The sequence below is a fragment of the Pongo abelii genome, chromosome 19, assembly GCF_028885655.2.
Source record: "Pongo abelii isolate AG06213 chromosome 19, NHGRI_mPonAbe1-v2.0_pri, whole genome shotgun sequence".
Classification (NCBI taxonomy): Eukaryota; Metazoa; Chordata; class Mammalia; order Primates; family Hominidae; genus Pongo; species Pongo abelii.
The window spans coordinates 2,761,136-2,786,910 of NC_072004.2; the positions used below are offsets into that span (position 1 = coordinate 2,761,136).

General features: G+C 45.6%; 1 protein-coding gene across 5 annotated transcripts in view; it reads left to right on the forward strand.

Annotated features, from left to right (window-relative positions):
• The window catches only part of RAP1GAP2 (RAP1 GTPase activating protein 2), a 276,085-nt gene that overhangs the window by 195,507 nt on the left and 54,803 nt on the right, over positions 1-25,775 (forward strand). For 4 of the 5 annotated variants that reach the window (XM_054535352.2, XM_054535356.2, XM_054535355.2 and 1 more), the window contains 5 exons: positions 5,428-5,463; positions 10,341-10,385; positions 11,118-11,150; positions 11,551-11,763; positions 13,212-13,315. In XM_054535352.2, the coding sequence (XP_054391327.1) occupies positions 5,428-5,463; positions 10,341-10,385; positions 11,118-11,150; positions 11,551-11,763; positions 13,212-13,315 (431 nt within the window). The remainder of the gene's footprint in view (positions 1-5,427; positions 5,464-10,340; positions 10,386-11,117; positions 11,151-11,550; positions 11,764-13,211; positions 13,316-25,775) is intronic. The other variant, XM_054535353.2, reaches the window with a different exon arrangement.

Consider the following 25,775-nt stretch of genomic DNA (forward strand, 5'->3'; position numbering starts at 1 on the left):
TTCCTCTCACGCTTGGGTACTTCCCCCATTGCTTAGACTTTTTGGCCCTTAAACAGTGCTGGGACAAACATCCTTGTATGTGTGTTCTTGTGGCATGGCCCCGATATTGTTCTAGGGTAAATTCCTTAGAGTGGGTTTACTGGACCAAAGGACGTGGATATTTTAAACGTTTTGGACACATGGTACCTTTCACAAAGCTGTATCAGGTATGCACTCAGCAGAGTTCCTGCAGCCTAGGCCTGCAGACTGGACACAGTGGCTGTATTGTTTCTCATTCCTGCCAGCAATGTGTTCCTGCCACATATCCTTGGCAACACTGGCTGCTCTGATAGTGAAAGATGTTATCTTACTGTGATCTTAATTTCTTTCATAACTAGAGAGGTTGGGTTTGTTTCCATGTGTTCATTGGTTATTTTATGTGTGTCCTTTAATCGTTTGTTCATGTCCTTTGCACGTTTTTCTGTTTTTTTTTTTTTTTTTTTCTTTTGAGACAGTCTCACTTTGTCGCTCAGGCTGGAGTGCAGTGGTGGGATCTCGGCTCACTGCAGCCTCCGCCTCTTGGGTTCAAGTGATTCTCATGCCTCAGCCTCCTGAGTAGCTGGGATTACAGGTGTGCACCACCACGCCCAGCTAATTTTTGTATTTTTAGTAGAGACAGGGTTTCACTATGTTGGCCAGGCTGGTCTCAAACTCCTGGGCTCACGTGATCCACCCGCCTCAGCCTCCCAAAGTGCTGGGATTACAGGTGTGAGCCACCGCACCAGACCCCTCATTTATTGATATAATGGCTTTTGGATAGTTTGGGGTATAGTCTTCCAGATCATTTTCTATGAATTTATATGCATACCTTATATACGGTCTCTTTTTTTTTTTTAAGAGATGGAGCCTCACTGTGTCACCCAGTGTAGGGTACAGTGTCATGATCATAGCTCACTGCAGCCTTGAACTCCTGGGCTCTAGCAACCCTCCTTGCCTCAGCCTCCTGTGTAGCTAGGATTACAGGTGTGAACCACCGTGGCTGGCTGTTTTTATAAAATTGAGATTATATTCAGTGTATTGTCTCTGATTTCCTCCACCCCTCAACTTAATATATCTTGGAGAGTGTCATATGTAAGCAACATGAATCTGTTGCTGTCTTTTTGAATGATTGTATAGTTTTTTTGAACAGCTTTATTGAGATATAATTTACATATCATAAAGTCACCCATTTAAAGTGTACAATTTGGCCGGGTACGGTGGCTCACACCTGTCATCCCAGCACTTCGGGAGGCCAAGGCGGGCAGATCACCTGAGGTCGGGAGTTCAAGACCAGCCTGGCCAACATGGTGAAACCCTGTCTCTACCAAAAATACAAAAATTAGCCGGGCATGGGGGTGCATGCCTGTAATCCCAGCTACTCTGGAGGCTGAGGCAGGAGAATCGCTTGAACCCAGGAGGTGGAAGTTGCAGTGAGCTGACATCGCGCCATTGCAGTCCAGCCTGGACGAAAACAGTGAAACTCCATTTCAAAAAATAAAAAATAAAATAAAGCGTACAATTCAGTGGTTTTTGGTGGTATTCACAGAGCTGTGTAACCACCATCATAATCAGTTTTAGAACCTTTTTATTGCTTTGAAACGAAATCCGTACCTTTTAGCTATCACCTTCCAATCCCCCATCCCCCTCAGCCTAAGCAACCACTAATCTTCTTTCCATCTCTATGAGGTTGCATACTCTGGACATTTGATAAAAATGGAATCATGGTCCTTTATCTCTGACTTTTGTCTTTTTAAAATTTTTTTTGAGATGGAGTCTCACTTTGTCACCCAGGCTGGAGTGCAGTAGCGCGATCTCGGCTCACTGCAAGCTCCGCCTCCCAGGTTCACGCCACTCTCCTGCCTCAGCTTCCCAAGTAGCTGGGACTACAGGCGTCCGCCACCACGCCCGGCTAATTTTTTGTATTTTTAGAAGAGACGAGGTTTCACCGTGTTAGCCAGGATGGTCTTGATCTCCTGACCTCGTGATCAGCCCGCCTCGGCCTCCCAAAGTGCTGGATTACAGGTGTGAGCCACCACGCCCGGCCTCATGTAAGAGTTTTTGTATGGACGTGTATTTTCCATTCTCTTGTGTAGGTGTCTAGGAGTGGCACTGTTAGGTCATGTGGGTACAGAGGCAGGTTCTTAACTGCTTTTCTATACCTCCTCCTCCTTTTCTATATTCCCTCCTGTAGTGAGGGAATTTGTCATCCATTTGGTTCACATATCAGTACTTATTTATTTATTTATTTATTTTACTTATTTACCGAGAGGCAGTCTTGCTCTGTTGCCCAGGCTGGAGTGCAATGGTGCGATCTCTGCTTGCTGCAACCTCCGCCTCCCGGGTTCAAGCGATTCTCCTGCCTCAGCCTCCCAAGTAGCTCGGATTACAGGCACCCGCCGCCACGCCCAGCTAATTTTTGTATTTTTAGTAGAGATGGGGTTTCACCATGTTGGCTAGGCTGGTCTTGAACTCCTGACCTCGTGATCCGCCCGCCTCAGCCTCCCAAAGTGCTGGGATTACAGGTGTGAGCCACCGCACCCGGCCCTATCTCTACCTTTTTTCATTTGGTGAAATGCATTCAAGGGTCAGCAGTGTTGTGGCGTGTATCAGTATATGTTATTTTTAACGGCTGAATACTATTCCATTGTATGGATATAGCACATTTTGTTTATTCATCAGTTGATGGACATTTGGGTTGTACCCACCGTTTGGCAAGAGTGAATACTGCAGTTGTAAATGTTTGTGTACAAGTATTTGCTTGAGTACCTGCTTTCAATTCTTTTGTGTATATTCCTAGGGGTCAAATTGCTGAGTCGTGTGGTCATAATTCCTTGTTGAACGTTTTAGGGAATTGCCAAATGATTTCCCACAATGGCTGTACTGTTTGACATTCCCACCAGCAATAGATGAGGGATCTGATTTCTCCACAGCCTTGCTCACACCTGTGATATTCTGTTTTTTGATCATAGCTGTGTTAGTGGTACGAGTGGTATCTCATTGTGGTTTTGATTTGCATTTCCTGATGACTAATGGCTTGAGCGTCTTTTCATGTACTTATTGTTCCTTTGTATGTCTTCTTTGGGGATATGTGTATTTAGATCCTTTGCCCGTTTTTAAATTGAGCTGTCTTTTTCTTACTGAGTTGTAAGAGTTTGTTTTTGTAGAGACACGTCCTTTATCAGATATACGATTTGCAAATATTTTCTAGCATTCTGCAGGCTTTCTTTTGACTTTCTTGAGAGTAAGTATGAGGAATTCGTATTAACTTTACTTTAAATGTTTGGTAGAATTTACAAATGAAGCCACCTGGGTCTGGGCTTTTCTTTGTGCGTCGTTTTTTTGATCATCAATTTGATCTTTTTATTTGTTATATGTCTTTAGATTTTCTATTTCTTACTGAGTCAGTTGTGATAGGTTATGTTTTTCTAGGAATTTGTTCATTTTGTCGAAGTTATCTAATTTATTGACCTATAGTTTATAGTACTTGTATTTTATTCTGAGTGTAGCTTCTTTTAACCAATTTTCTGCAGACATGTAAGTTGTTTTTATTTTTTACTGTTAGAAACGATGCTGCAGTGAACATTTGAGCCTGTCTGTCTTTGTGCACATGGCAAGTGTGTTAGAGGATGGATTGTTAGACGTGGAATCGCGTGTCAGAGGTCTGTGTATTTAACATGTTGATTGTTTCTGTTGCATTATCCTCCTCCTGTTCATCTTTCTATCCTTATTGATTGGTATAAGCTCTTTATGTCTGGTAATCCTGGTCTTCTAAGCCTAGAGATGGTAAGAATGCCCCGCGTGGGTGGCGCATGTGCACCTGAGCAAGTTGGAAGAGGAGGTTTGGCATCCAGATGTTTGGCGGCTCACTTCTGGTCAAGGGAGTTGGGCGTGGGTGCCCTAAGCCCACCTCTGTACATTCATACATGGGGTTTCTAGATGCCAGATCCTGAACTGCTGGTAGGTCAGAGCTTTTTGCCTCTGACACGCTGGCTTTGGCCTGACAGAGGTTGTCTGGAGTCAACAGCAGGGCTGGGTCTCTCCAGGGACTTCACCAGGCTCCTTCCCAGGGCGGTTCTGGGAATTCTGGGAGCAGTGGGAGCTCCTGGCGGTTCTGGCCCACGGGTGCCTGCAGAGGTAGGAAGAGTGCTTGGAGGCCCCCCCTCTGCCTGAAGAAGAACCGAGGACACACACACTGTTCCTCAGCCCTGCTTTCTTTTCTCTTGTCTTCACTGGGGACTGTCTGTTCTGGGCACTCATTACCTCCCGGCTTCCCGGTGCCCAGATGTGGGCAGTGACATTAGTCTGAGGAGGGGTAGCTGTTTTCAGGGGATAGGAAGTGGGGTGGCCTCTGTGTGTTTTGTTGGGGTAGAGCTGCCAGCCCCTCACACTTCCATTCCGCTTCCCTTTTCTCCTTTTTGTTTTTCCTGGATACACAAGGGTGGCACCAAAGTAGGTCAAAGGTTTAGACAAGTGCAATTGGGATTTTAAAAATAACCCATCTAGGCTGGGCGTGGTAGCTCACGCCTGTAATCCCAGCACTTTGGGAGGCTTAGATGGGCGGATCACCTGAGGTCAGGAGTTTGAGACCATCCTAGCCAACATGGTGAAACCCCGTCTCTACTAAAAATACAAAAAAATTAGCTGGGCATGGTGGTGGGTCCTGTAATCCCAGCTACTCAGGAGGCTGAGGCAGGAGAATGGCGTGAACGCGCGAGGCAGAGGTTGCAGTGAGCTGAGATTGCACCACTACACTCCAGCCTGGGTGACGGGGCAAGACTCTGTCTCAAAAAAAAAAAAAAAAAAAAGAAAAAATAAAAACCCTCTAGACCCCTGGAGGCCTCAGTTCAATGGTGTTCAGGCTTTGCTTCACCAGCTTTAGGGTCCCAAAGCGGTGCCTTGCGGGCAGGCAGAGGCAGAGGTGGCACAGCAGGCGCTCCCGCTCTTTCCCTTGTTGCTCTGGCCACAGCGGCCCTGCTTTCACCGGTTGATTTTCTGTATCAGGGTGTGGAACGCAGCTCGTGTTGGACACCTTGGCCCCATTGTTGGGTTGAAAACATCCTAAATATGGCTCCTGCCGGAGGCTGAATCCTGAGGACGACAGGCGTTTGCGGAATTTGGCTTTTCCAGGGGCCCGTGGGCCCCTTTCCTTGACAGAGGCTGAGTGTCTGCTCCCCCAGCACCATTCATTTGCCAGCCCAGGCGTGCCTTAGTCTCTTTCCTATTGTATGGGGTGTTTGGCCCTCTAGCCCTGCAAAGGCAAAATCAAATTATCTTCTCTGTTGATCCAAATGAATTTTGTCCCTGGGGAAGCCCCAGGCTCAGCTTCCTGATAGTTGGTGAGGAAGAGGCTTTCGCTGTGGACCTCCCGGCTGATCCCTGTCTTTCTGTCCCCCTGCTTTTGTCTTTCAGTCGTCGGAGTTCTTTGAGATGCTGGAGAAAATGCAGGTGAGTACGTACCTCCACCGCGGTGGGGAAGAAGCCCAGCCCCAGATGTGGGTGGCGTAGGGACCAGGCAGAACCCACGGGCAGAAGCTGGGTGCCCTGGAGGGAGGGGCAGAGAAGAGACAATCGCATCCCCTTGGTCCAGACAACCTGAGGCCATTTTGCTGTTGAGGGGTACGGAGCACTTTGGGAAGACTCCTACGGAGGGACAGGGAGGATAAAAGCAGAACTTCCCCAGCAGGGCAGCTGGGGAGGCCATAAGCCCTGTGGATGTGGAGGAGGGTTTGAAGGGTCCGTTGTTCCTGGAATCAGCCAGAAAGAAGGCCTGAAAGAACTAGCTGCTTCTTGGAGGAGTCGTCTCGCATAGGGAGGCAGAGGGGTGGGGTGGGAGGCTGGCCTGAGTTCAAATCCTGCACCAGACACTTACTAGCACCAGTTCCTTTCCTGTCCTAAGCCTCCATAAATAAATAAGAATGAGTGCACCCACTTAGGTGGTGGTTGGGGTGAACGGAGATAATCGGTGTAAATAGTTGGTAGACACTACATAAAAGTCGGTGTGTGATGTGGGTTTGGGGGTTCTTTGCTATTCCTCGCCAGGGTCAGGGCTCCCAGGTAAGAGCTGCTGCCCTGGGGAGTATGTGCAGAGGCCCAGAATGGTTCATTGACATGGGTGGGAAGAGTGGGAAGACAATGCTGATAATACACCTGTAGCTCAAGCACTTCGCTGAGCTCAGAGATTGACAGGCGTCATTTCTTCCTGCTGAGGCCTTCAGAAGTAGGTATATTATTATTATTATTATTATCCCCATAGGACAGGTGAGAAAATTGAGGCACAGAACAATTAAAGGCAGCACTCAAAGGGTGCATGGCTCATAAGTAGCTTCAGAGCCAGAGAGTCCAGCCCTTATGTCATGATACTTTTTACCCTAAGTAGGTGCTCCAGGCTCAAGGGAGGAAGATTCTGCAATAATGGTCTGGAAGTCCTAGGAGGAGGGGCAAATATAGTGCCCACGGCAGTCCTGAGATGCGGGCCAAGCTGCCAGGTGTCCCTGAGGGTGGGGAGGGAGGGGAGACACTGTTTGAAGGGAAAGTATTGTTACTGGCCGTGTCACCGAGAGCAAGTTATTAAAATCGTCCTCTGCGCCCAGCAGCGTGTAGACAACAGACTCATCTTCTACGCATTTAGGGAACTTATCATCAGCTTGCGGAAACCAGGCTGGCGTGTGCCTGACAGTGAGGGGTGGGAGATGGTATATAATCAAGTGCTCCATTGCTTGGAGCAAAGCTGGGATTTTCGCCTCTAGTCAGTGGGATCCTGGCACTCTGGGAAGCTGGTAGGGGGTTTGCAGCCCGCCCAGCCTTCTCTCCAGTTCCTCCTCAGATCCTCTCTTCCTTCTCCCCCAGCTGGAGTCCCCTTCCCACAACTTTGCCCCACACAGGGTCTCTCTGAGCACAGCATTCAGCCCCAGTTAACCAGCCTCAGAGTGTCCTGTTGTGTAGAGGCTGCAGGGCTTGTCTGTTCATCTAGATTGGGTGCTTTCTAGGGTAGGGGTCTTGTTTTATTCTCCCTCTGTCTGTGCAATGGCTGATCCCCATGGGTGGGGTGCCTGTTCCATTTCAGTTGAGACTGTTGAAGCCAAATTTCTGGGTGTTTAAGTCTCTACCATGTGCTCCCTGGGCCCAGCCTCAGAGGGTTCACTGTTAGTAAGAAGCTCACTTATGGAGTACTGCTGGCCATGGAGTGCCTGCGTGGGCCTTGAGCCTGGGCTCCATCTCTCTTCATCTTGCACTTGTGGAAACTGAACCTCAGAGCAGTGAAGCGCCCGGGTCACTTTGCTAGTTGTGAAGAGCTGAAACTGGAACCCGGGATTCCCGATTCCTAGCCCAAGAGTCTAGGAACTGGGAGAAGGCAGAAGCTTTGGATTCCTTCAGTCCTGGGTTCAGGTTCTAACCCTGACGCTTTCTAGCTATCTTTGGTCAAGTCAGTTTCCCTCTCTGAGCCTTAATTTCTTCATTGAGGGGAGAAGGGGAAATAAAGATAATACCTATTGTGGCCAGGTGCGGTGGCTCATGCCTGTCATCCCAGCACTTGGGAGGTCGAGGCAGGTGGACAGCCTTAGGTCAGGAGTTCGAGACCAGCCTGGCCAACATGGTGAAACCCTGTCTCTACTAAAAATAGAAAAATTAGCTGGGTGTGGTGGCACACGCCTGTAATCCCAGCTACTCCGGACGCTGAGGCAGGGGAATCTCTTGAACCCGGGAGGTGGAGGCTGCAGTGAGCGGAGATTGCGCCACTGCATTCAGCCTGGATGACAGAGCAAGACTCCATCTCAAAAAAAAGAAAAAAAAAAAGACAATACCTCTAGCAAAATAGCACATGGAGGAGAGAGGGCCCAGTGCTGGGCAGTGGCTCTGCGGTAGGTTATTAGGGGAGGGAGTGGCGTGGCGGAGGGGATGGGAGGAAGTTTGCTCTCCTGCCCTCGGGGCTGTTCCCAGACAGGGATGACTAATGCAGGCCAAACAAAACAGATTCCTGCCCTCACTGCCCCCACCCGCCATCTGCCCAGTGTGCCAACTGGGACAGGGTCTGTAGGGCCACCCAGGTGGCTTTGTGTATGTGTGTGAGAGGAGCGCCTGTCCAGTGGGAAGGGCCCTCCCACGCCCTCCTGAAAATGCTGCAAGGCGACCCAGCCCAGGGAAGTCTGCAGAGGCTGCATCTCAATCCACCCAGTTAACAGGAGCCCTGCTGTCCACAGAGCGTGGGGTACGTCACACACTTGGTGAGCCGGTGACCCGGCTTCAAATCTAGGCCCTGCCACTCACTGGCTGTGCGACCTTAGGCAAGCAGCCTCCTTCTGGGGCCCCAGTGTCCTTCCTGGTGGAAAGTGCTGTGAGTTTCAAAGGAGGCCACAGAGAGAGCTGGCTTGGGAAGGTTAAAATCCCCGTGCGTTAGTGTTGTGACCAGGCAGAAGCTGCTTCTGGACTCCTTCTGCTTCAGAGGGGACCTGTTTCTGCTAGTTTGTGCACCGTCTCGTACTGTCACCCGATTTTCTCAGATAGTCTTGGAAACACCACGTGTTCCCCTCCTGTACAACACGGTTAAGTCGGAACTCAATGATAGAACTGCTGGACCGGGGCCAGGCGCAGTGGCTCACGCCTGTAATCCCAGCACTTTGGGAGGCCGAGGCGGGTGGATCACTTGAGGTTGGGAGTTCGAGACCAGCCTGGGCAACATGGCGAAACCCCATCTCTACTAAAAATGCAAAAAACTAGCTGGGCATGGTGGCACATACCTGTAATCCCAGCTACTTGGGAGGCTGAGGCAGGAGAATCACTTGAACGCGGGAGGTGGAGGTTGCAGTGAACCGAGATCCCACCACTGCACTGCAGCCTGGGCAACAAGAGTGAAACTCCATCTCAAAAAAAAAAAAAAAGAAGAGGCTAGGTGCAGTGGCTTACGCCTATAATCCCAGCACTTTGGGAAGCCAAGGCGGGTGGATCACCTGAGGTCAGGAGTTCAAGACCAGCCTGACCAACATGGAGAAACCCCGTCTCTACTAAAAATACAAAATTAGCCGGGCGTAGTGGCGCATGCCTATAATACCAGCTACTCGGGAGGCTGAGGCAGGAGAATTGCTTGAACCTGGGAGGTGGAGGTTGCAGTAAGCCGAGATCATACAACTGCACTCCAGCCTGGGTGACCAGAGAGAGACTCCGTCTGGAAAACAAACAAACAAACAAACAAACAAACAATGAAACAGAACTGTTGGCTAGGGCACTGCTCCCCAGAAGTGAATTCTTCAGATACCTGTAGATAAACTCCCTTAGTCCAGTCCCAGGCATCATATCGGATCCTTGCAGTCATCCTTCCATTAGTGAGATGAAAGGTGAGTGTCTAATCCTCATTTTACAGATGACACTGGGGGCTCCAAGAGGCTACGCTTTGTCAAGGGTCACAAATAGTAAGTTCGCAGCAGAGTGAGGGCCAGCACCAGGCCTCCTGCCTGTCTCCTGAAGGCCTGTTGGCATGGGGTCTAGAGCTCTGGCTCTGACACCAACAGGCATGACTTCCTATGTTTCCCTTCCCTTACTGGCTCTGTGACCCTACGGATTTTTTTTTTTTTTAATTTGAGATGGAGTTTCGCTCTTGTTGCCCAGGCTGAAGTGCAATGGCGCGATCTCGGCTCACTGCAGCCTCCGCCTCCCAGGTTCAAGCGATTCTCCTGCCTCAGCCTCCCGAGTAGCTGGGATTACAGGCATGCGCCACCACGCCCGGCTAATTTTGTATTTTTAGTAGAGACGGGGTTTCTCCATGTTGGTCAGGCTGGTCTCGAACTCCTGACCTCAGGTGATCTGCCCACCTTGGCCTCTCAAAGTGCTGGGATTACAGGTGTGAGCCACTGTGCCCGACAAGACAGATATTTAAGCTTTGAATGATAATACCGCCTCCTTCATGATAATAATGACCCACAGCATTTATTATATACCAGTCAGTGTTCCAAGTGCTCAACCCATTCTTAACCTTTAACTTTCATCACCATAGTCGATACCATTATCATTCCCACTTTACAGATGAGAACACTGAGTCACAGAGAGGTTTCTGTGACTTGCCAAGGTCATCAGGCTGATAGGTGGCAGTGTTGGGATTTGAACCGCGGTGATCTGGCTCAAGTCTATGCTGTTAGCCCAGCCGCGCTGTTGCCTCATCTGAAGCTGCTGTGAGGCCCGCCCATGGCCAGGTGTGATGTGTGCAGGCCCAGCACGGGCCAGCTTTTGCTGCTGCTCTTGTTACTAACCCCCTGTGAGGCCAGGTGCTCTTTATCTGGCCCTGTCTTCTGACCTTTGCTTTTCTGTGGATCCTGTTTTCCTTGTTTCTATAGGGGATCAAGCTTGAAGAGCAGAAGCCGGGACCCCAGAAGAACAAGGTGGGCTGGGTGGGTGAGGGGGTGGCCAGATGGCCCTGGTGAGGGGCTAGGGCGAGAGGAAGGCAGGAGGGGCTGCCGGGGTGCTGGGGTCTTCTGTCTCACACCTGTCTAACTCTGACTCGCACCACGGGCCGCTTCATGACTGCCTTGTTAGACTAGTGCATGGTGGGCAGCAGAGGGGTCCTGGCTTGATGCCTTAGGGCAGCTTCAGAGCAGCCTGGGGGTGGAGGCCTCGGTGGGACCTCAGGCTTGGCTGTTTGGCCCGGCTCTTCCCTACCCTGTGCGGTGTGTAAGGGTGTCAGGCTCTGTGCCCTGGGTTCCAGTGGGCAGTCAGCTCTCAGCTTCAGGTTCCATTTCCCAACCCAGGGGTGCCGCTTATCACTTGGAGGTCAGTCCCCCTGCCTGGAAAGGGGTGCTGGGGGAGACTAGGGGTCGTTTTCCGGAATGAGCATTCTAGGATGAGAAGCTGGTATTACGAGGGGTGAGAAGTTCAGCGCCTTCGGACACTGCATCGTCAGCTGGCGGGGTTTATGTTTGGGTTCTCTCAGTTTGGAGAAGAACATGGGAGATGTTAGATTCCAGAGCTGATTCTGAGCTGTTCTTCCATCGAATGTTCCTCCCTCAAAGCCCCCCTCCCCCCCAACATATCCCCCTTGCGAGACCTGGAAACAGTGGTCAGACTTTATGGGCACTGCCGGGACTAACGGTGGCATCATCTGGTTTGTCTTGCAGGATGACTATATCCCATACCCCAGCATCGACGAGGTAGGCGCCCTCCCCTCACTCCTACCCACTCTGCAGCCTGCTCTGGGTCCCGTCCCTGGGGAAATGATGGCGATGGCCTGTGCCCAGCCCCCCAGGGGAGAGAACCTTGGGCCTGGGACCTCTCTTCCCGTCTTTGCCTTTGTAACCTCAGCTTCTCCATGTGTTAAGTTGGGGGTGCTCATCTAGGCCTTTCAGCCCTGGGGCTACAGGGTTGGTGAATGAAGCTGGAGGTGTTGTGGGGCTTGGAGGAGGGGTTCATGTCACTGCCTTTGGCCTCAAGTACCAGTGGGTACCAGGCCCCACTCCTGGGAGCAGTGCAGAGGGGACGCCGCCACCGGCCCCCTCCCTCCCCTGTGGTCCCAGGGCCAGCTGCAGCGCATGACCCTCCCTCTGCCTTCAGGTTGTGGAGAAGGGAGGCCCATACCCTCAGGTCATCCTGCCACAGTTTGGGGGCTATTGGATCGAGGACCCGGAGAATGTGGGCACCCCAACATCACTGGGGAGCAGCATCTGTGAGGAGGAGGAAGAGGACAACCTCAGCCCCAACACGTTTGGCTACAAGCTCGAGTGCAAGGGTGAAGCCAGGGCCTACCGGAGGCACTTCCTGGGGAAGGTGAGGCTGGGGAGAGGCGCTGCTGGGGGTTGGGGGGGTGCTGGGGGAGAGGAGCTGCTGGGGGTGGGGGTAGGGGCTGGGGGTGGAGAGAGAACCTGGGGGAGGCTGAGGGAGAGGAGCCGCTGGGGGTTGGGGGCAGAGGCTGGGGACGCTGGGAGAGAGGAGGTACCAGGCGGTGAGGGGTGGGGAGAGGCTGGGGGAGGTTGGGGGAGAGAGGAGCTGGCGGGGGTTGGGGGAGGGGCTGGGGGCCCTGGGGGAGAGGAGCTGGCGGGGCTGGGGGGAGGGCAGAGTGGCCCGCGGTCCTCTCTCCAGTGCCCCCCTTTTCCTTGGCCTCTTACCTCCTTCCTAGTCTGTCCTTTTGTTGCTGCCTGCTGCTGTCTTAGTTGGAGAGGTCTGAGGGGCTGTGTCCTGGAATAGGGGAGGGGCACGGGAGCCATGCAACAGTCAGGGAGGCCCAGTGCCATGAGTCCTTGTGGGGACCACCACCCGCAAATGTTTCAGGAGGCGATGGAATGGGTAGTGTTTGGGGTGAAGGATGGTGGGTGGAGTTTTGACCGTTCAAGGAAAAATATGTTCTCACACCTCAAGAAGTCTCTGTTTCCATCTAAATAACGCAAATCTCTCCCGTCCTCATTCAGGCAGGTCCTCTGAGTACTTGTACTGCATAGTGTCTGCGAGCCTCTGATTGCTTAAAAGTGACAAAGTTAAATTTAAAAGAATAGATTCTGCCCTTCGGACTTAACAGGTTCTTGATGTACTGAGGGCAGATTCCGGAAATCTGTAGCCTGAGGCCGCTTTGCAGAGTCTCACATGATGGGAGGCTGCATCAGAGCCCCTGGGTCTTGTTAGCATGCAGATTCCAGGGCCCCACTCTTGATCCAGCAGGTCTGGGGAGCTGTGTTTTTCGCCCGTGTTCCCCGAGCCAGGGGGTGACCCACTGGCCCAGGACACCTCCTAGCTCCCCTGGGTGGAGGTGCCAGGGTTCCTCCCTGCTGTCTTGCCCCAGATAGTCTGAACTGGTGAGGGCCGCCCCCTGGGAATGAGAACGTGGACTTGGTATCTTGTGGTCAAGAACTTGCCCTTCAGAGTCAAGACAGTTGTGCATTTGGACCCTGGATCTGTCCCTTACTCGTCGTGTGATCCTGGGCAGTGACTTAATCCCTCTGACTATTGGTTTTCCCATCTGTGAAACGGGGATGATGTTCTCTCCCGGATACAGCTGTGGTCAGGAGTGAAGGAGATAGTGGGTATTAAGCCCCTGGCACGGTGCCTGGCGCCTCCTGAGGATCTGGCTGTCGGTACCTGTTAATGTCATCGTCATTGTCATCAGCATCCTTCTCTTCCTTGTTGCTGTGGGGCTTCTCACTCCTGGTGAAGGAGGTGGTTTGGGGGAACATATCTGGAAGGTTTCTTCCTCCTTTCTGCTCACACACAGTTTCTCTTTTTAGGATCATCTAAACTTTTACTGTACTGGCAGCAGCCTGGGGAACTTGATCCTGTCCGTCAAGTGCGAGGAAGCAGAGGGGATCGAGTACCTCCGGATCATCCTCAGGTAGGGCTGTTGCGCTGCTTGAGGCCACTTCTCTTCCAGGCAGGGCTCTCATCGGTGGTGTGGGGGCTGGGATGGGACTCAGAAATACCAGACTGACCAGTCTGGTCTGGGTGCACTGGCTGGCAGGGACAGGCCTGCTGGAATCCTGGGGCTGTGTCTGAAGTTGCCTAGCAGGGAGACCCACGTGCTCCACCAGCTAGCTGACAGTCAGAGGGGCATCCAGGTCTCAAGGTCACCTAGACTGTACCCCTTCCTGCCTCTCTTTCTTACAAGTCCATGGCTCTGAGGAAGACAGGAAGAAAAGTAGGCATGGTTCAGTGCGACTCATCCTGCTGAGACGTAGCTCCGAGTCCTGGGAGAGGGTTCACCAGAGTGCTGCCTGTGGTATACATCTCGCCAGGCAAGATAGTGCCCTGTGTGTTTGTTGTATGGCTGGGTTCCCTGAGATGCACTGATGTTCACAACAGGAGCACTGATTTATAGTGGAAGCCAGGGCACCTTTCTCTGGATTGTGACCTTCTCAAGGGCAGGAACTGGAACTGGTTTCTGTTTGGTTTAGCTAACATGTTTTGTAAAACCTCCTCTGTACCAGGAACTGCGATAGGTGTTAGAGATACCATGATGGCTGAGACTTGGTCCCTGTTCTCTGAAAGGCATATGGTTTCATGAATGTAATGTGTGTGACGGGTATGATTTTAGCAATATGCACAGGTTGCTATGGGGGCACGAAGGAGTCTGTGTCTTATTTATCTCTGTCCCTGGTGGGGTGGTGCTTAGCAGAATGCTGTGAACCTGTCAGGCTCTCAATCCTTATTTGTGGAGTCTAATTGAAAATTCATAAAGGTATTTGGAAAAGAGCAATCACATTTTTTTTCCTGCCCAAATTTTGAGATAAATATTGGAGGGAATAAGGACATATAACCCCACTTTGGGAAAGGTGGGGGTCCGTGGTTTCAGGATGTTGTCAGCACCCCATCCAATCTTAGTTTGTTTCTTATCAAGAAAGGAAGCAATTTTCTCTACAGAGGTTCACTTGGCTGGAAATCATATTTGCAAGGCATAGAAGAGTCAATTAAATAGCAAGAGCCAATTTTCTGAGAGGTTAATACCTGGATCTCCATCTCCAAATAGGATTTCCAGCTAGGTGAACCTCTGTGAAGAAAATTGCTACCTTAATAAAAATCAGACCAAGATTGGGTAGGATTTTTGAATAAGATGACAACGGAATACAAAGATCTAACCCCCTTTTTCTAATACTGTATCCTACATTAGGACTGGAAATGCTGCTTCGGGGCTGGAAGCTAGAGAAAGATGCCAGGCACACAGCACGTACTTTGATGGTTTTTTGTTTTTGTTTTGTAATCCATGGGGCAGTTAGGACTAAAAGTAGGTGAATATTGAGAGTTGAACCCCAGTTTCTCTTCCTTAGAAAGCAGTGTCGTGGCCGGGCACGGTGGCTCACACCTGTAATCTCAGCACTTTGGGAGGTCAAGGTGGGCGGATCATGAGGTCAGGAGATCGAGACCATCCTGGCTAAGATGGTGAAACCCTGTCTCTACTAAAAATACAAAAAAAAAATTAGCCGGGCATGGTGGCGGGTGCCTGTAGTCCCAGCTACTCAGGAGGCTGAGGCAGGAGAATCACCTGAACCCGGGAAGTGGAGTTGCAGTGAGCCGGGATCGTGCCACTGCTCTCCAGCCTGGGTGACAGAGCGAGACTCTGTCTCAACAACAACAACGACAACAACAACAACAACAACAAAAAGCAATGTTGTATGGGAATATATGAAGTTGAAGATTCTAGAAGAATCCTGTCCTCTTTAGGGTGAGAGTGAGCCCTGGAATAGACAGGGATCTTTCCACATAGAATTCCTTTTATTGTTGTGGGTCAACAGCATTGAAATCAATGCCCCAGGAAGCCCAGCAAGCTCAAATGTGGCTCTCCCAGATAGAAAGCTAGTGGGTAGGGTGGTGACGAGAAGCCATACACCAGCTCGGAAGTTGGGCAGTCACATCGTGTACTTGGAGTGATTGCCAGGCCAAATTGGAAACCAGACATAAAAAATTGGCTCATGGTTTAGCAGCTTTGCCAGACACAAAGAAGAAATTATCCAGAGATGAAATTCCCCTGCTGGCAGTGACTACTGTCCAAACTTCTTCCTCATTCCCCATAGGCCTCTGGATTTTTTAATTGATGTCCCAAATTTATAACAAGCAGCTCTCCAGTCTAAGATCTAAGTATTCTAACAGCCTCTGTGTGCCATGAGAGTAGCCGAGAAGAATCTACCCACAGTTTGGAGACAACAAGCCTGTGTAGATTTCTTCTGTTTCAAGTTTGGATATAAAGAAGAAGAAATTTTATGGGTTTGTAAAAGAAGAGATTCTGCCTCTAAAAAAGCATAAACTAGTTAGAGAATAACAGAGTTTTGAAAAGTATTTACTTTTACAGAAAGCCAGGTGAATTTGAGAGATTTATTAACTTTGAATTTTCCACAAACCTCTAGAAAAAATACACACTAAGAAAGAAAAGATAGAGTGAGCCAACAGAATGGGAGGAAACAGTTGCTGGTTAAGTTAGAGAGATAATAAAATAAAAATGGCCAAAAAGAATTTTAAATAGTATATGAAGCAGTACAAAGCAGAATCTACTTTGTAGAAAATCCAGTTATTAATATGGGGAACAAGCTTAAGAAACTCTCACATAATTCAAAGGAAACACAACTTTAAAATGATGAGTGAGATGATGATGAATATGGAGGGTAGTGAGCAGGAATTACACATATGGATAATTGATGTTGTCAAGCTGATTGAAGACTTAAATCTGAAAATCAAAATGACTCACCCATTAACAGACAAAATCAATGAAAGGAAACTAATTGCTGGATGTACTTTGATGAAAATTTAGTATTTCATAGATATAAAGTTACTAGTGGTAGAATGGAAGCATTCCAAATAATAAAAGAAGACAAAGAAAACACACATGTAGAAAAAGAAAACAAAGGAATAATAAATAAATATGATAGAAGTGTGCGTACATATGTGATGATAATAAATATAAATGAGTTAAATTCAATTGTTAAACGACAAAGATTCTCGATTTGGGTCATCTCTCCAAAAAACCTACACAAATTGATCTATATTTTGTTAAAGAAAGTAACTCAGAATATTTGAAAATTGTTAAAAAAATTAGAAAAGTCAAATACAAAAAGAAAGCAGGATTGGCAATATTAATATAGAAAAGTAGAATTCAAGGCAAAAAAGCAATCAGTGTGATAAAGAGGGCTATTATACATCTTTTCATAAATGGTAAAATCAATAATGATATTTTATATTGTCAATAGTATATATTATAACATAGTATATGTATATGTACACATGTATGTAATTATGGAAAAATTCACAGAATACAATTGTAATGGTAGATTTTTAACATATATCACTTGACATATCATTACTAGGGTTAGAAATGACATTTATTCATCTCATTAATATCAATTATATACATATTTTTCTTTATTATATATATATTTTTATATATATATATATATATGCGTTTCTGTATCTAACTATCAGACTTTGATCTTCTAACAGATTTTGCTTCTTTTCAATTGCCTTTGGAATATTTACACAAATCGATTGCATAGTAGATCAGTGGTTTTCTGTGGACCTGCTACATCAGAATCATTTTGGATCTTTAAAACAAAGTAAAGCAAAAACAAACAAAAAAGCCCAACAAACAAAAACCAAAACCTAGACTTCCAGGCTCCAACCCAACCATTTGAAACACACACACACACACACACACACAATAAATAAATAAATAAATAAATAAATAAATAAGATATGTAAAGATGTGTAAATGTACATATTCCTTTTTTTTTTTTTTTTGGGATGGAGTCTTGCTCTGTTGCCCAGGATGGAGTGCAGTGGTGCAATCTCGGTTTATTGCAACCTCCACCTCCCAGGTTCAAGCGATTGTCCTGCCTCAGCCTCCCAAGTAGCTGGGACTACAGGCGCATGCTACCACACCCAGCTAATATTTTTGTATTTTCAGTAGAGACGGGGTTTTGCCATGTTGGCCAGGCTTGTCCCGAACTCCTGACCTCAGGTGATCCACCCGCCTCTGCCTCCCAAAGTGCTGGGATTACAGGCGTGAGTCACCGTGTCTGGCCTAAATATATGTATTCTTATTTCCTTCCTTATTTCCACAGGATTCTGTAGAATTCTGTAACTTGCTTCTCTTAACAATATATCTTAGAGATTTTTCCGTATTAGCATATAGAGAATGTCTTAATTTATTTTACTGCTGGATAGTATTCCATTGCATGGATGTGAAATAATTTATTTAATACATCCCCTGGGCCAGGCATGGTGGTTCATGCCTGTAATCTCAGCACTTTGGGAGGCCAAAGCAGATGGATCACCTGAGGTCAGGAGTTTAAGACCAGCCTGGCTAACATGGCAAAACCCTGTCTCTACTAAAAATACAAAAATTAGCCGGGCATGGTGACATGCACCTGTAACCCTAGCTACTCAGGAGGCTGAGGCAGGAGAATCACTTGAACCTAGGAGACGGAGGTTGCAGTGAGCCAATTTGGCGTCACTGCACTTCAGCCTGGGCGGCAGAGTGAGACTCTGTCTCAAAAAAAAAAAAAAAAAATAATAATAATACGTCCCTTGTTAATGACCATTGCCAATATTTTGGTAACACAATAATGATTAAATGAATAACCTTGTGCAGTTTTTATGGATTATGATAGTTTCTCAGATGAGATAGCTAGGTTAAAACATAAATGCATTTGTATTTTGATAGATAACGTTAAATTGCCCTTTGTAGGGGCTGCATAAATTCGAACTTTCACCAGTAATGTATCAAAGTGCTTCTTATTCCAAAGCCTCTTCAGTAGAATGTATTGTCAAATACTTGGATTTTTGCCAATCTGATAGATGAGAATAGTATTTAGTGTTGTTCAAATTTATAATCTTAATATGAATCATGTTGGACATCTCTTCATATATTTAAGAAGTGCTTCTATTTATTTGCTATGAACTGTTTATAAGCTTTGCTTCTTTTTAAATTGGGCTGTTATTTAAGATTCTATTTTTTAAAATCTTGGCTAGGCACAGTGGCTCATGCCTGTAATCCTAGCATTTTGGGAGGCTGAGGCGGGAGGATCACTTGAGCCCAGGAGTTCAAGACCAGCCTGGGCAACATAGGGTGACCCCATCTCTTAGAAAAAAAATTAGCTGGGTGAAGTGGCACACACCTGTGGTCCCAGCTACTCAGGAGGCTGAGGCAGGAGGATTGCTTGAGCCTGGGAGGTTGAGGCTACAATGAGCCATGATTGTGCCACTGCACTACAGCCTGGGTGACAGAACAAGACCCTGTTTTTAAATAAATAAATTAAATCAATCAATCAATCAATCAGTCAACCTATGTAACTAACTTACTTGTAGGTAATTATCGATAGCAGCTATAATTAGGAACTTCTGAACCATGAAGTAAATCTAAATACATTTCAAAGAGCAAGCTCTCTGCTGGATGTATTCACTTACAATTTGATGATAAAACTAGCAATTAATAACAAAATAATGATTTAAAAAACCCGCTAAACCACTCAGAAGTAAACAATCCCAATACTTTCTTAAGTAGCTTTTAGGCCATAGGGAATAGAAGCTGCAGTTACAGAATATTTATAAAGTAATGAGATTTATAATATTATACATAAAACCTATGGGTTGTATTCAAAGCAATACTTAGAAGAAAATTCATTACCTTAAATGGTTTCCTATTAAATAAGAAAAAAACTGCTGGGTGTGTTGGCTCATGCCTGTAATCCCAGCATTTTGGGAGGCTGAGGCAGGAGGGTCACTTGAGCCCAGGAGTTCAAGACCAGCCTGGACAATAGAATGGACCTCATCTTCACAAAAATAAAAATAATGATAATACAGTAAAATAAAAATAAGAGTGATATTTGCGAGTTGTTATTATTGTTAGCAACTCCTCCGTGTCTCATTTCCTTATCTATGAAATGATGATGGTAGCATGTACCTTGAAATTATTGCGTGCTTACATGTCCTGGTGAGTGAGGACCTTACATACTGTAGCTGCTCAGTAATGGTGGCTGCTATTATTTTTATCAATATTGTTACCTAAAGAAAGCCAGAGGAAGGAATTCACAAAGATTAAATCAGAAATAAATAAACTAGAAATAAAAAGAATTTGAGACTTGATAAACCTAGGTTTCTTTTGGAAGAAGCAATAAGATAGGTAACTAGCTAGTCGAATGTAGATGAGAAGAGAAAATAAGAATATACAAAATTAGTCATAAAAAGATGCATGACCACAGATGTGAAGAAGATTAAATGATTACTAATGGATGCTGTGTTCAACTCATGCTATTAAATTGCTTCTGTTTCTAATTTTATTTGAAACAGATGCCTTTCTAGGAAAGTATGCCAAATGTAACTTAAGATGAGGTAAAAAAGAAACCTGAACAAACCAGTAACTGTGGAAGAAATTGAAAAAGTTCTCAAAGAATTCTCTCTTCAAATGTTTCTAGATCTAGATGGTCTTGCAGGAAGGCGTTTTAAACTTTAAAGGAACAGATTTTATGTTATTTAAACTGTTCAAGAGAAAAGAAAAAAAATATGGAAAGCTTCCCAATTAATTTAATAATGCTTAAAAGAGCTTTATGGGCTGGGCGCGGTGGCTCACGCCTGTAATCCCAGCACTTTGGGAGGCCAAGACGAGTGGATCACCTGATGTCAGGAGTTCACGACCAGCCTGGCCAACAAGGTGAAACCCTGTCTCTACTAATAATACAAAAAAATTAGCCGAGCGTGGTGATGCACACCTGTAATCGCAGTGAGCCGAGATTGTGCCATTGCACTACTCCAGCCTGGGTGACAAGAGTGAAACTCCTTCTCAAAAAAAAAAAAAAAAAAAAAATCAGTCAAATGAGATGCAAAAAAAAAGGTAGGGGCCAATATTCCTTATGAATATAGAAATCAATGTTCTAAATAAAATAGCAGCCCCAGAAACTCAAATCTAAATAGACTAATAAGAGTAATTCACTATAGCCAAGAAAGAGTTATTTTACCAATGCAGGATGGTTAATATTAGGAAATTCATTCAGTGTTTGTTTACCCAAGGCTTAATATTTGCCAGACTTTGTCTAGTTGTAGAGATACTTTGAGGAATGAGTTCTTGTTACTTGCCCATAGAAGGCATTCAGTCCAAATGCACTGCGTTTTAGAGATTCTTGTTTCTGTTCTTGGTCTTATTCATCATCTTCTTCTTAGGGACATGGATCATTATAGGCTAGTGAGGCTGATGGGAGACGTACATGGTGAGGGAGAACTGAAGGCAATGCGGAGGGTATGTCTGAGTGTGTGTAGGGTTGATAAATGATGCTAGAGAAGTAAGAAAAGACTAGATCCTGTACCAATGATGTTTAGGAGCTCGGATTTTATCCTAAGAGTCATAGGAGAGGCACTGAAAGGAGAACGTCATGATCAGATTTGCACAGCAGAATGATCACTCTGGCGCCGGGCGCGGTGGCTCACGCCTGTAATCCCAGCACTTTGGGTGGCCAAGGCAGGTGGATCACCTGAGGTCAGGAGTTCAAGACCAGGCTGGCCAATGTGGTGAAACCCTGTCTCTACTAAAAATACAAAAACTAGCCAGGCGTGGTGGGTGCCCGTAATCCCAGCTACACAGGAGGCTGAGGCAGGAGAATCGCTTGAACCTGGGAGGTGGAGGTTATAGTGAGCCAAGATCACACCACTGCAATCCAGCCTGGGCCACAAGAGCAAGACTCCGTCTCAACAAACAAAAGGAAGACAGTAAAATTGTTGGAACTCAAGAAATAATTGTAGAAATAAACTTAACACATGGGATAAAATCTAGTCTGTTTAAATAATGAATTTATGAATTGGAAGATAGACTCAAGGAATTCCTCCAGAACACAGCACAGATCAACAGATGAAGTATATAAAAAAGAAGATATGTGGATAATAGACTGGGAAGCCCCAGCATTTGTCACAAAGACATTCTAGAAGGAAAGAATAAACTAGTGAACAAATATCCAAAAAAGCATTAGCTGAGAATATTTCAGAATTGAAGAAAGCACACACCTTGCTGCTGAAAGTGATTTAAAAACAAAACAATACTTCTAGACATGTTGAAGTGAAACATCAGAAATAAAAGATTTTAAAAATTTAAAAGAATTTTAAAATCTGTCTGAGGATACAGACAAGATAATCTATGATCTAATGAGAACTAGGCTGAAAATAGATTTCTCCCTATCCATGATAGTTGTTAAAGACAATGGGGCAATATCTTTCAAGTGTTTAAAAAAAGAAGGGGCCAGGCGTGGTGGCTCACGCCTGTAATCCCAGCACTTTGGGAGGCCGAGGCGGGCAGATCACGAGGTCAGGAGATCGAGACCATCCTGGCTAATACGGTGAAACCCCGTCTCTACTAAAAATATGAAAAAAAAATTAACCGGGCGCAGTGGCGGGCGCCTGTAGTCCCAGCTACTTGGGAGGCTGAGGCAGGAGAATGGCATGAACCCAGGAGGTGGAGCTTGTAGTGAGCCGAGATAGCGCCAGTGCACTCCGGCCTGGGTAAAAGAGCAAGATTCTGTCTCAAAAAAAAAAAAAAAAAAAAGAAAGAAGGAAAATAACCCTCAACCTAAAATTCTATACCTAGAAAAGCCAAAGACAAAATAAAACTGCTTTCAGACATAAAAAAATGGAGGGAGTGTCCCACTCGGGCTCTTTCTGAAAGAATTACTGAAGGATACACTTCAGTCAAGAGAAAAGAAAAATCAGAAAAGATTTAATTAGAAAGTGACAAGAAATAGATAAAGTATGTTGATAAATTTAATTACTGATGGTAAAAAGTGGGTATTTTGCATGTTTAAAAGGAAGCTTGAACTAAATTTATAAACAAAAGTAGCAAGGACAATGGGAAGGAAAAAATGTTCAGTGGATAAAAGCATACTCTGTTGTTGCTTATTTATGCCCCTCAGGAGAGAGAATACAATCTTAGAGTTTGATGAAAAAAATATAAATAAGTGTATTGGAAGATACAGAAACACAGTCTATAGCAAATCAGTAGGAGATAAAAAGAGGATTAATAAAAAGAAAGCAAAAAACAAAAAATCAATTGAAGGTAGGAAAGGAAAAGAAAAAAAGGAAAGAAAACACAGGGAACAAAAAATATAAAATGATGGTTTAGTAATAATTTCAGGCCAGTCACGGTGGCTCACGCCTGTAATCCTCGCACTTTGGGAAGCCAAGGTGGGTAGATCACCTGAGGTCAGGAGTTTGAGACTAGCCTGGCCAACATGGCGAAACCCCGTTTCTACTAAAAATACAAAAAATTAGCTGGGCGTAGTGGCGTGTGCCTGTAATCCCAGCTACTCAGGAGGCTGAGGCAGGAGAATCACTTGAACCTGGGAGGTGGAAGTTGCAGTGAGCTGAAATCGCACCACTATACTACTCCAGCGGGTGACAGAGCAAGACTGCGTCTCAAAAAAAAAAAAGAAAAAGAAAAAGTTTCAAATATGATAGTAATTGCAATAAGTATAAATAGATTAAATTAGCCTATTACAATACCAGCCTATCAGATTGAATTAAAAATATAGCTATATTCTGCTTATAAGAGACATACCTAAAGAAAAATGATGTGGAAAGATTTAAAATAAAGGAATGGAAAAAGATACGCTGGGAAGGTACCATGAAAGTTGGCATAGCAATAGTAATATCAGACAAAATAGAATTTCAGGACAAAAAGACTAGGGATAATGTACTCCTTTGTAACCTGGAATACTTCTTCCCCACTCCTGATGTTTCCTGTGGCTAGAGGGAATACTTCGGTGTAACACCCGGGCTCTCTTCGCCCTCCCTGGTGGGCATGTTTGGGAGCAGGAACTCACATGTGTAGCTGTGTTCCTTCCCCCTTTTCCTCTTGGACCGAGCTGCCCTGAGGGTGGTCTCCTGTGCAGTAAGTCTCACCTGAGCAGCTCCATGGGAGGGGGCTTGCCCCTGGCCCACACTGCCTGTGACTGGGTGGGTAAGTTGGGCTGATTCTGGTATTTAGTTAGACCCGTTTCATCTTCACACTAAGCTGTGTGCTCCCACGTGGTGGAGTGATTTTGACTCCAAACACCTTACTCTGTTGTTTGTTTGCTTTTGAATTTGTTCAGAAACTGGGCAGGGAAAGAGTCCTTCTTCTAGGTCCCCAGAGGCCTTGGCCTAGGTAATAATAAAGAGGGCACATTCTGTTCTTCATCACCCTGATGTTCCGTGAACATGCTCTGTTTACCCAGAATATCTAACAGTCATTAACGTGTACTTAATAACATGGTCTTGAATTTTAAAAAGCAAAACTGAGAGAAATAGAAGGAGAAGTGGATAAACACCAATTATAGTGGGAGATTTTGACAACATTGCTGAGAAACCAGTGGATTGAGCAGGCAAAAAATTGTGAGGCTATGGAAGACTTGAATGATACAGTTAACAAATTTGATCTTGGCTAGCATATATTCCTGCTCTTAACAGAAGAAAAAAATACATTTTTTCAAGCTCACGTGGAGTGGCAAAAAGTAAAAGTCCATGTATTAAAGTCAACAAATTTCAAATAATATCATTTAGATTATGTTCCTTGAATATAAGATAAATTATCAACAATTAAAATACTGGAGGGAAAGAAAATCTCACATTTGGAAAGTTAAAAACTTTAAAAAATAACTAATGGGCTAAAGAGGAAATCACAAAAGAACTGACAAAATATTTAGAACTAAATGACAGTGAAAATACTATGTATCAAATTGTGTGGGCTGCAGTTAAAGTGGTATTTAGAGAGAGATGTATAGTTCTAAATGCAATTTAAAAAAAGATTAAATGAGTAAGTATGTAGGTCAGGAAGTTGGAAAAAGAGTAGTAGAAAAAACTCTGAAGAAAATAGAAGGAAGGAAATAAAAAAGGCAAGAACAGACTAGTGAAATAGGAAGCAAAAATAAAAAAGGATAGAGATAGTAAAAGAAAAAACTCAGTCCTACTAGATCTTACTAGTCTTTTCAAAGACTTTGAAAAGACTAGTAAGATCGATAAACCTCCAGCTAAAAGTGATAAGGGAAAACAAGAAAAAGATACAAACAGGCCAGGTGTGGTGGCTCACGCCTGTAATCCCAGCACTTTGGGAGGCTGAGGTGGGTGGATCACCTGAGGTCACAAGTTCGAGACCAGCCTGGCCAACATGGTGAAATCCTGTCTCTACTAAAAATACAAAAAAATTAGTCAGACGTGTTGGCGGGCACCTGTAATTCCAGCTACTCGGGAGGCAGAGGCAGGGGAATCACTTGAACCTGGAAGGTGGAGGTTGCAGTGAGCTGAGATCCAGCCTGGGCAACAAGAGTGAAACTCCATCTCAAAAAAGAAAAGAAAAGATACAAATAGTATTACAGCAGTAAAGGTAAGGATGCAATTAGAAACAGAGATGAAGTCTTCAGAGAATACCAAAAACAACTTTGTATCAATGTGCTTAATGAATGCTTTCATATAAACGTATAAATTACCAAAATTGACTCAATGAGGAGCAGAAAACCTAAACATTCACCACTAAAGAATTTGAATTAGTACGCAAAAGTATCCTCCTATAAAAACAGCAGGCCCAGAGATGTCACAGACTAGTTTTAGCAAACCTTTAAGGAATGAGAAAATCTCTTTATTATACAAACTATTTCAAAGGATCAGGCTGGGCGTGGTGGCTCACATCTGTAATCCCAGCACTTTGGGAGGCCAAGGTGGGTGGATCACTTGAGGTCAGGAGTTTGAGACCAGCCTGGCCAACATGGTGAAACATTGTCTCTACTAAAAATATAAAAATTAGCTGGGCGTGGTGGCGCATGCCTGTAATCCCAGCTACTCGGGAGGCTGAGGCAGGAGAATTGCTTGAACCTGGGAGGTGGAGGTTGCAGTGAGCCGAGATTGTACCACTGCACTCCAGCCTGGGCGACAGAGTGAGAGACTCCGTCTTTAAAAAAAAAAAAAAAAAGGATGAGAAGCTACCCAGCAATTTTATAAGACTGGAATAACACCTTGATATCAAAACCTGGCAAGGGAAGCACAAGAAAATAAAAAATAGGTCAGTGTTGCTTTTGAACAGAGCTGTGAAAATCTAAATAAAATACAGTAGTCTCCTCATATTCGTAGGGGAAATATTCCAAGACCCCCAGTGGATGCCCGAAATGTCAGATAGTCCCAAACCTGATTGCCGTCAATGGAAACACATCTGTTTATATCTTTCACCCACACATGTCATCCTCTTTTCATCTTAGCTAAGCATTTATGCACTATGGCCATAACTTTTGCAGTCTGAGGTACAACAGCAAAACTAGCAATAATTTCTTTTTCCTTCTTCACAATTTCACACATAGAAAATTCATCCA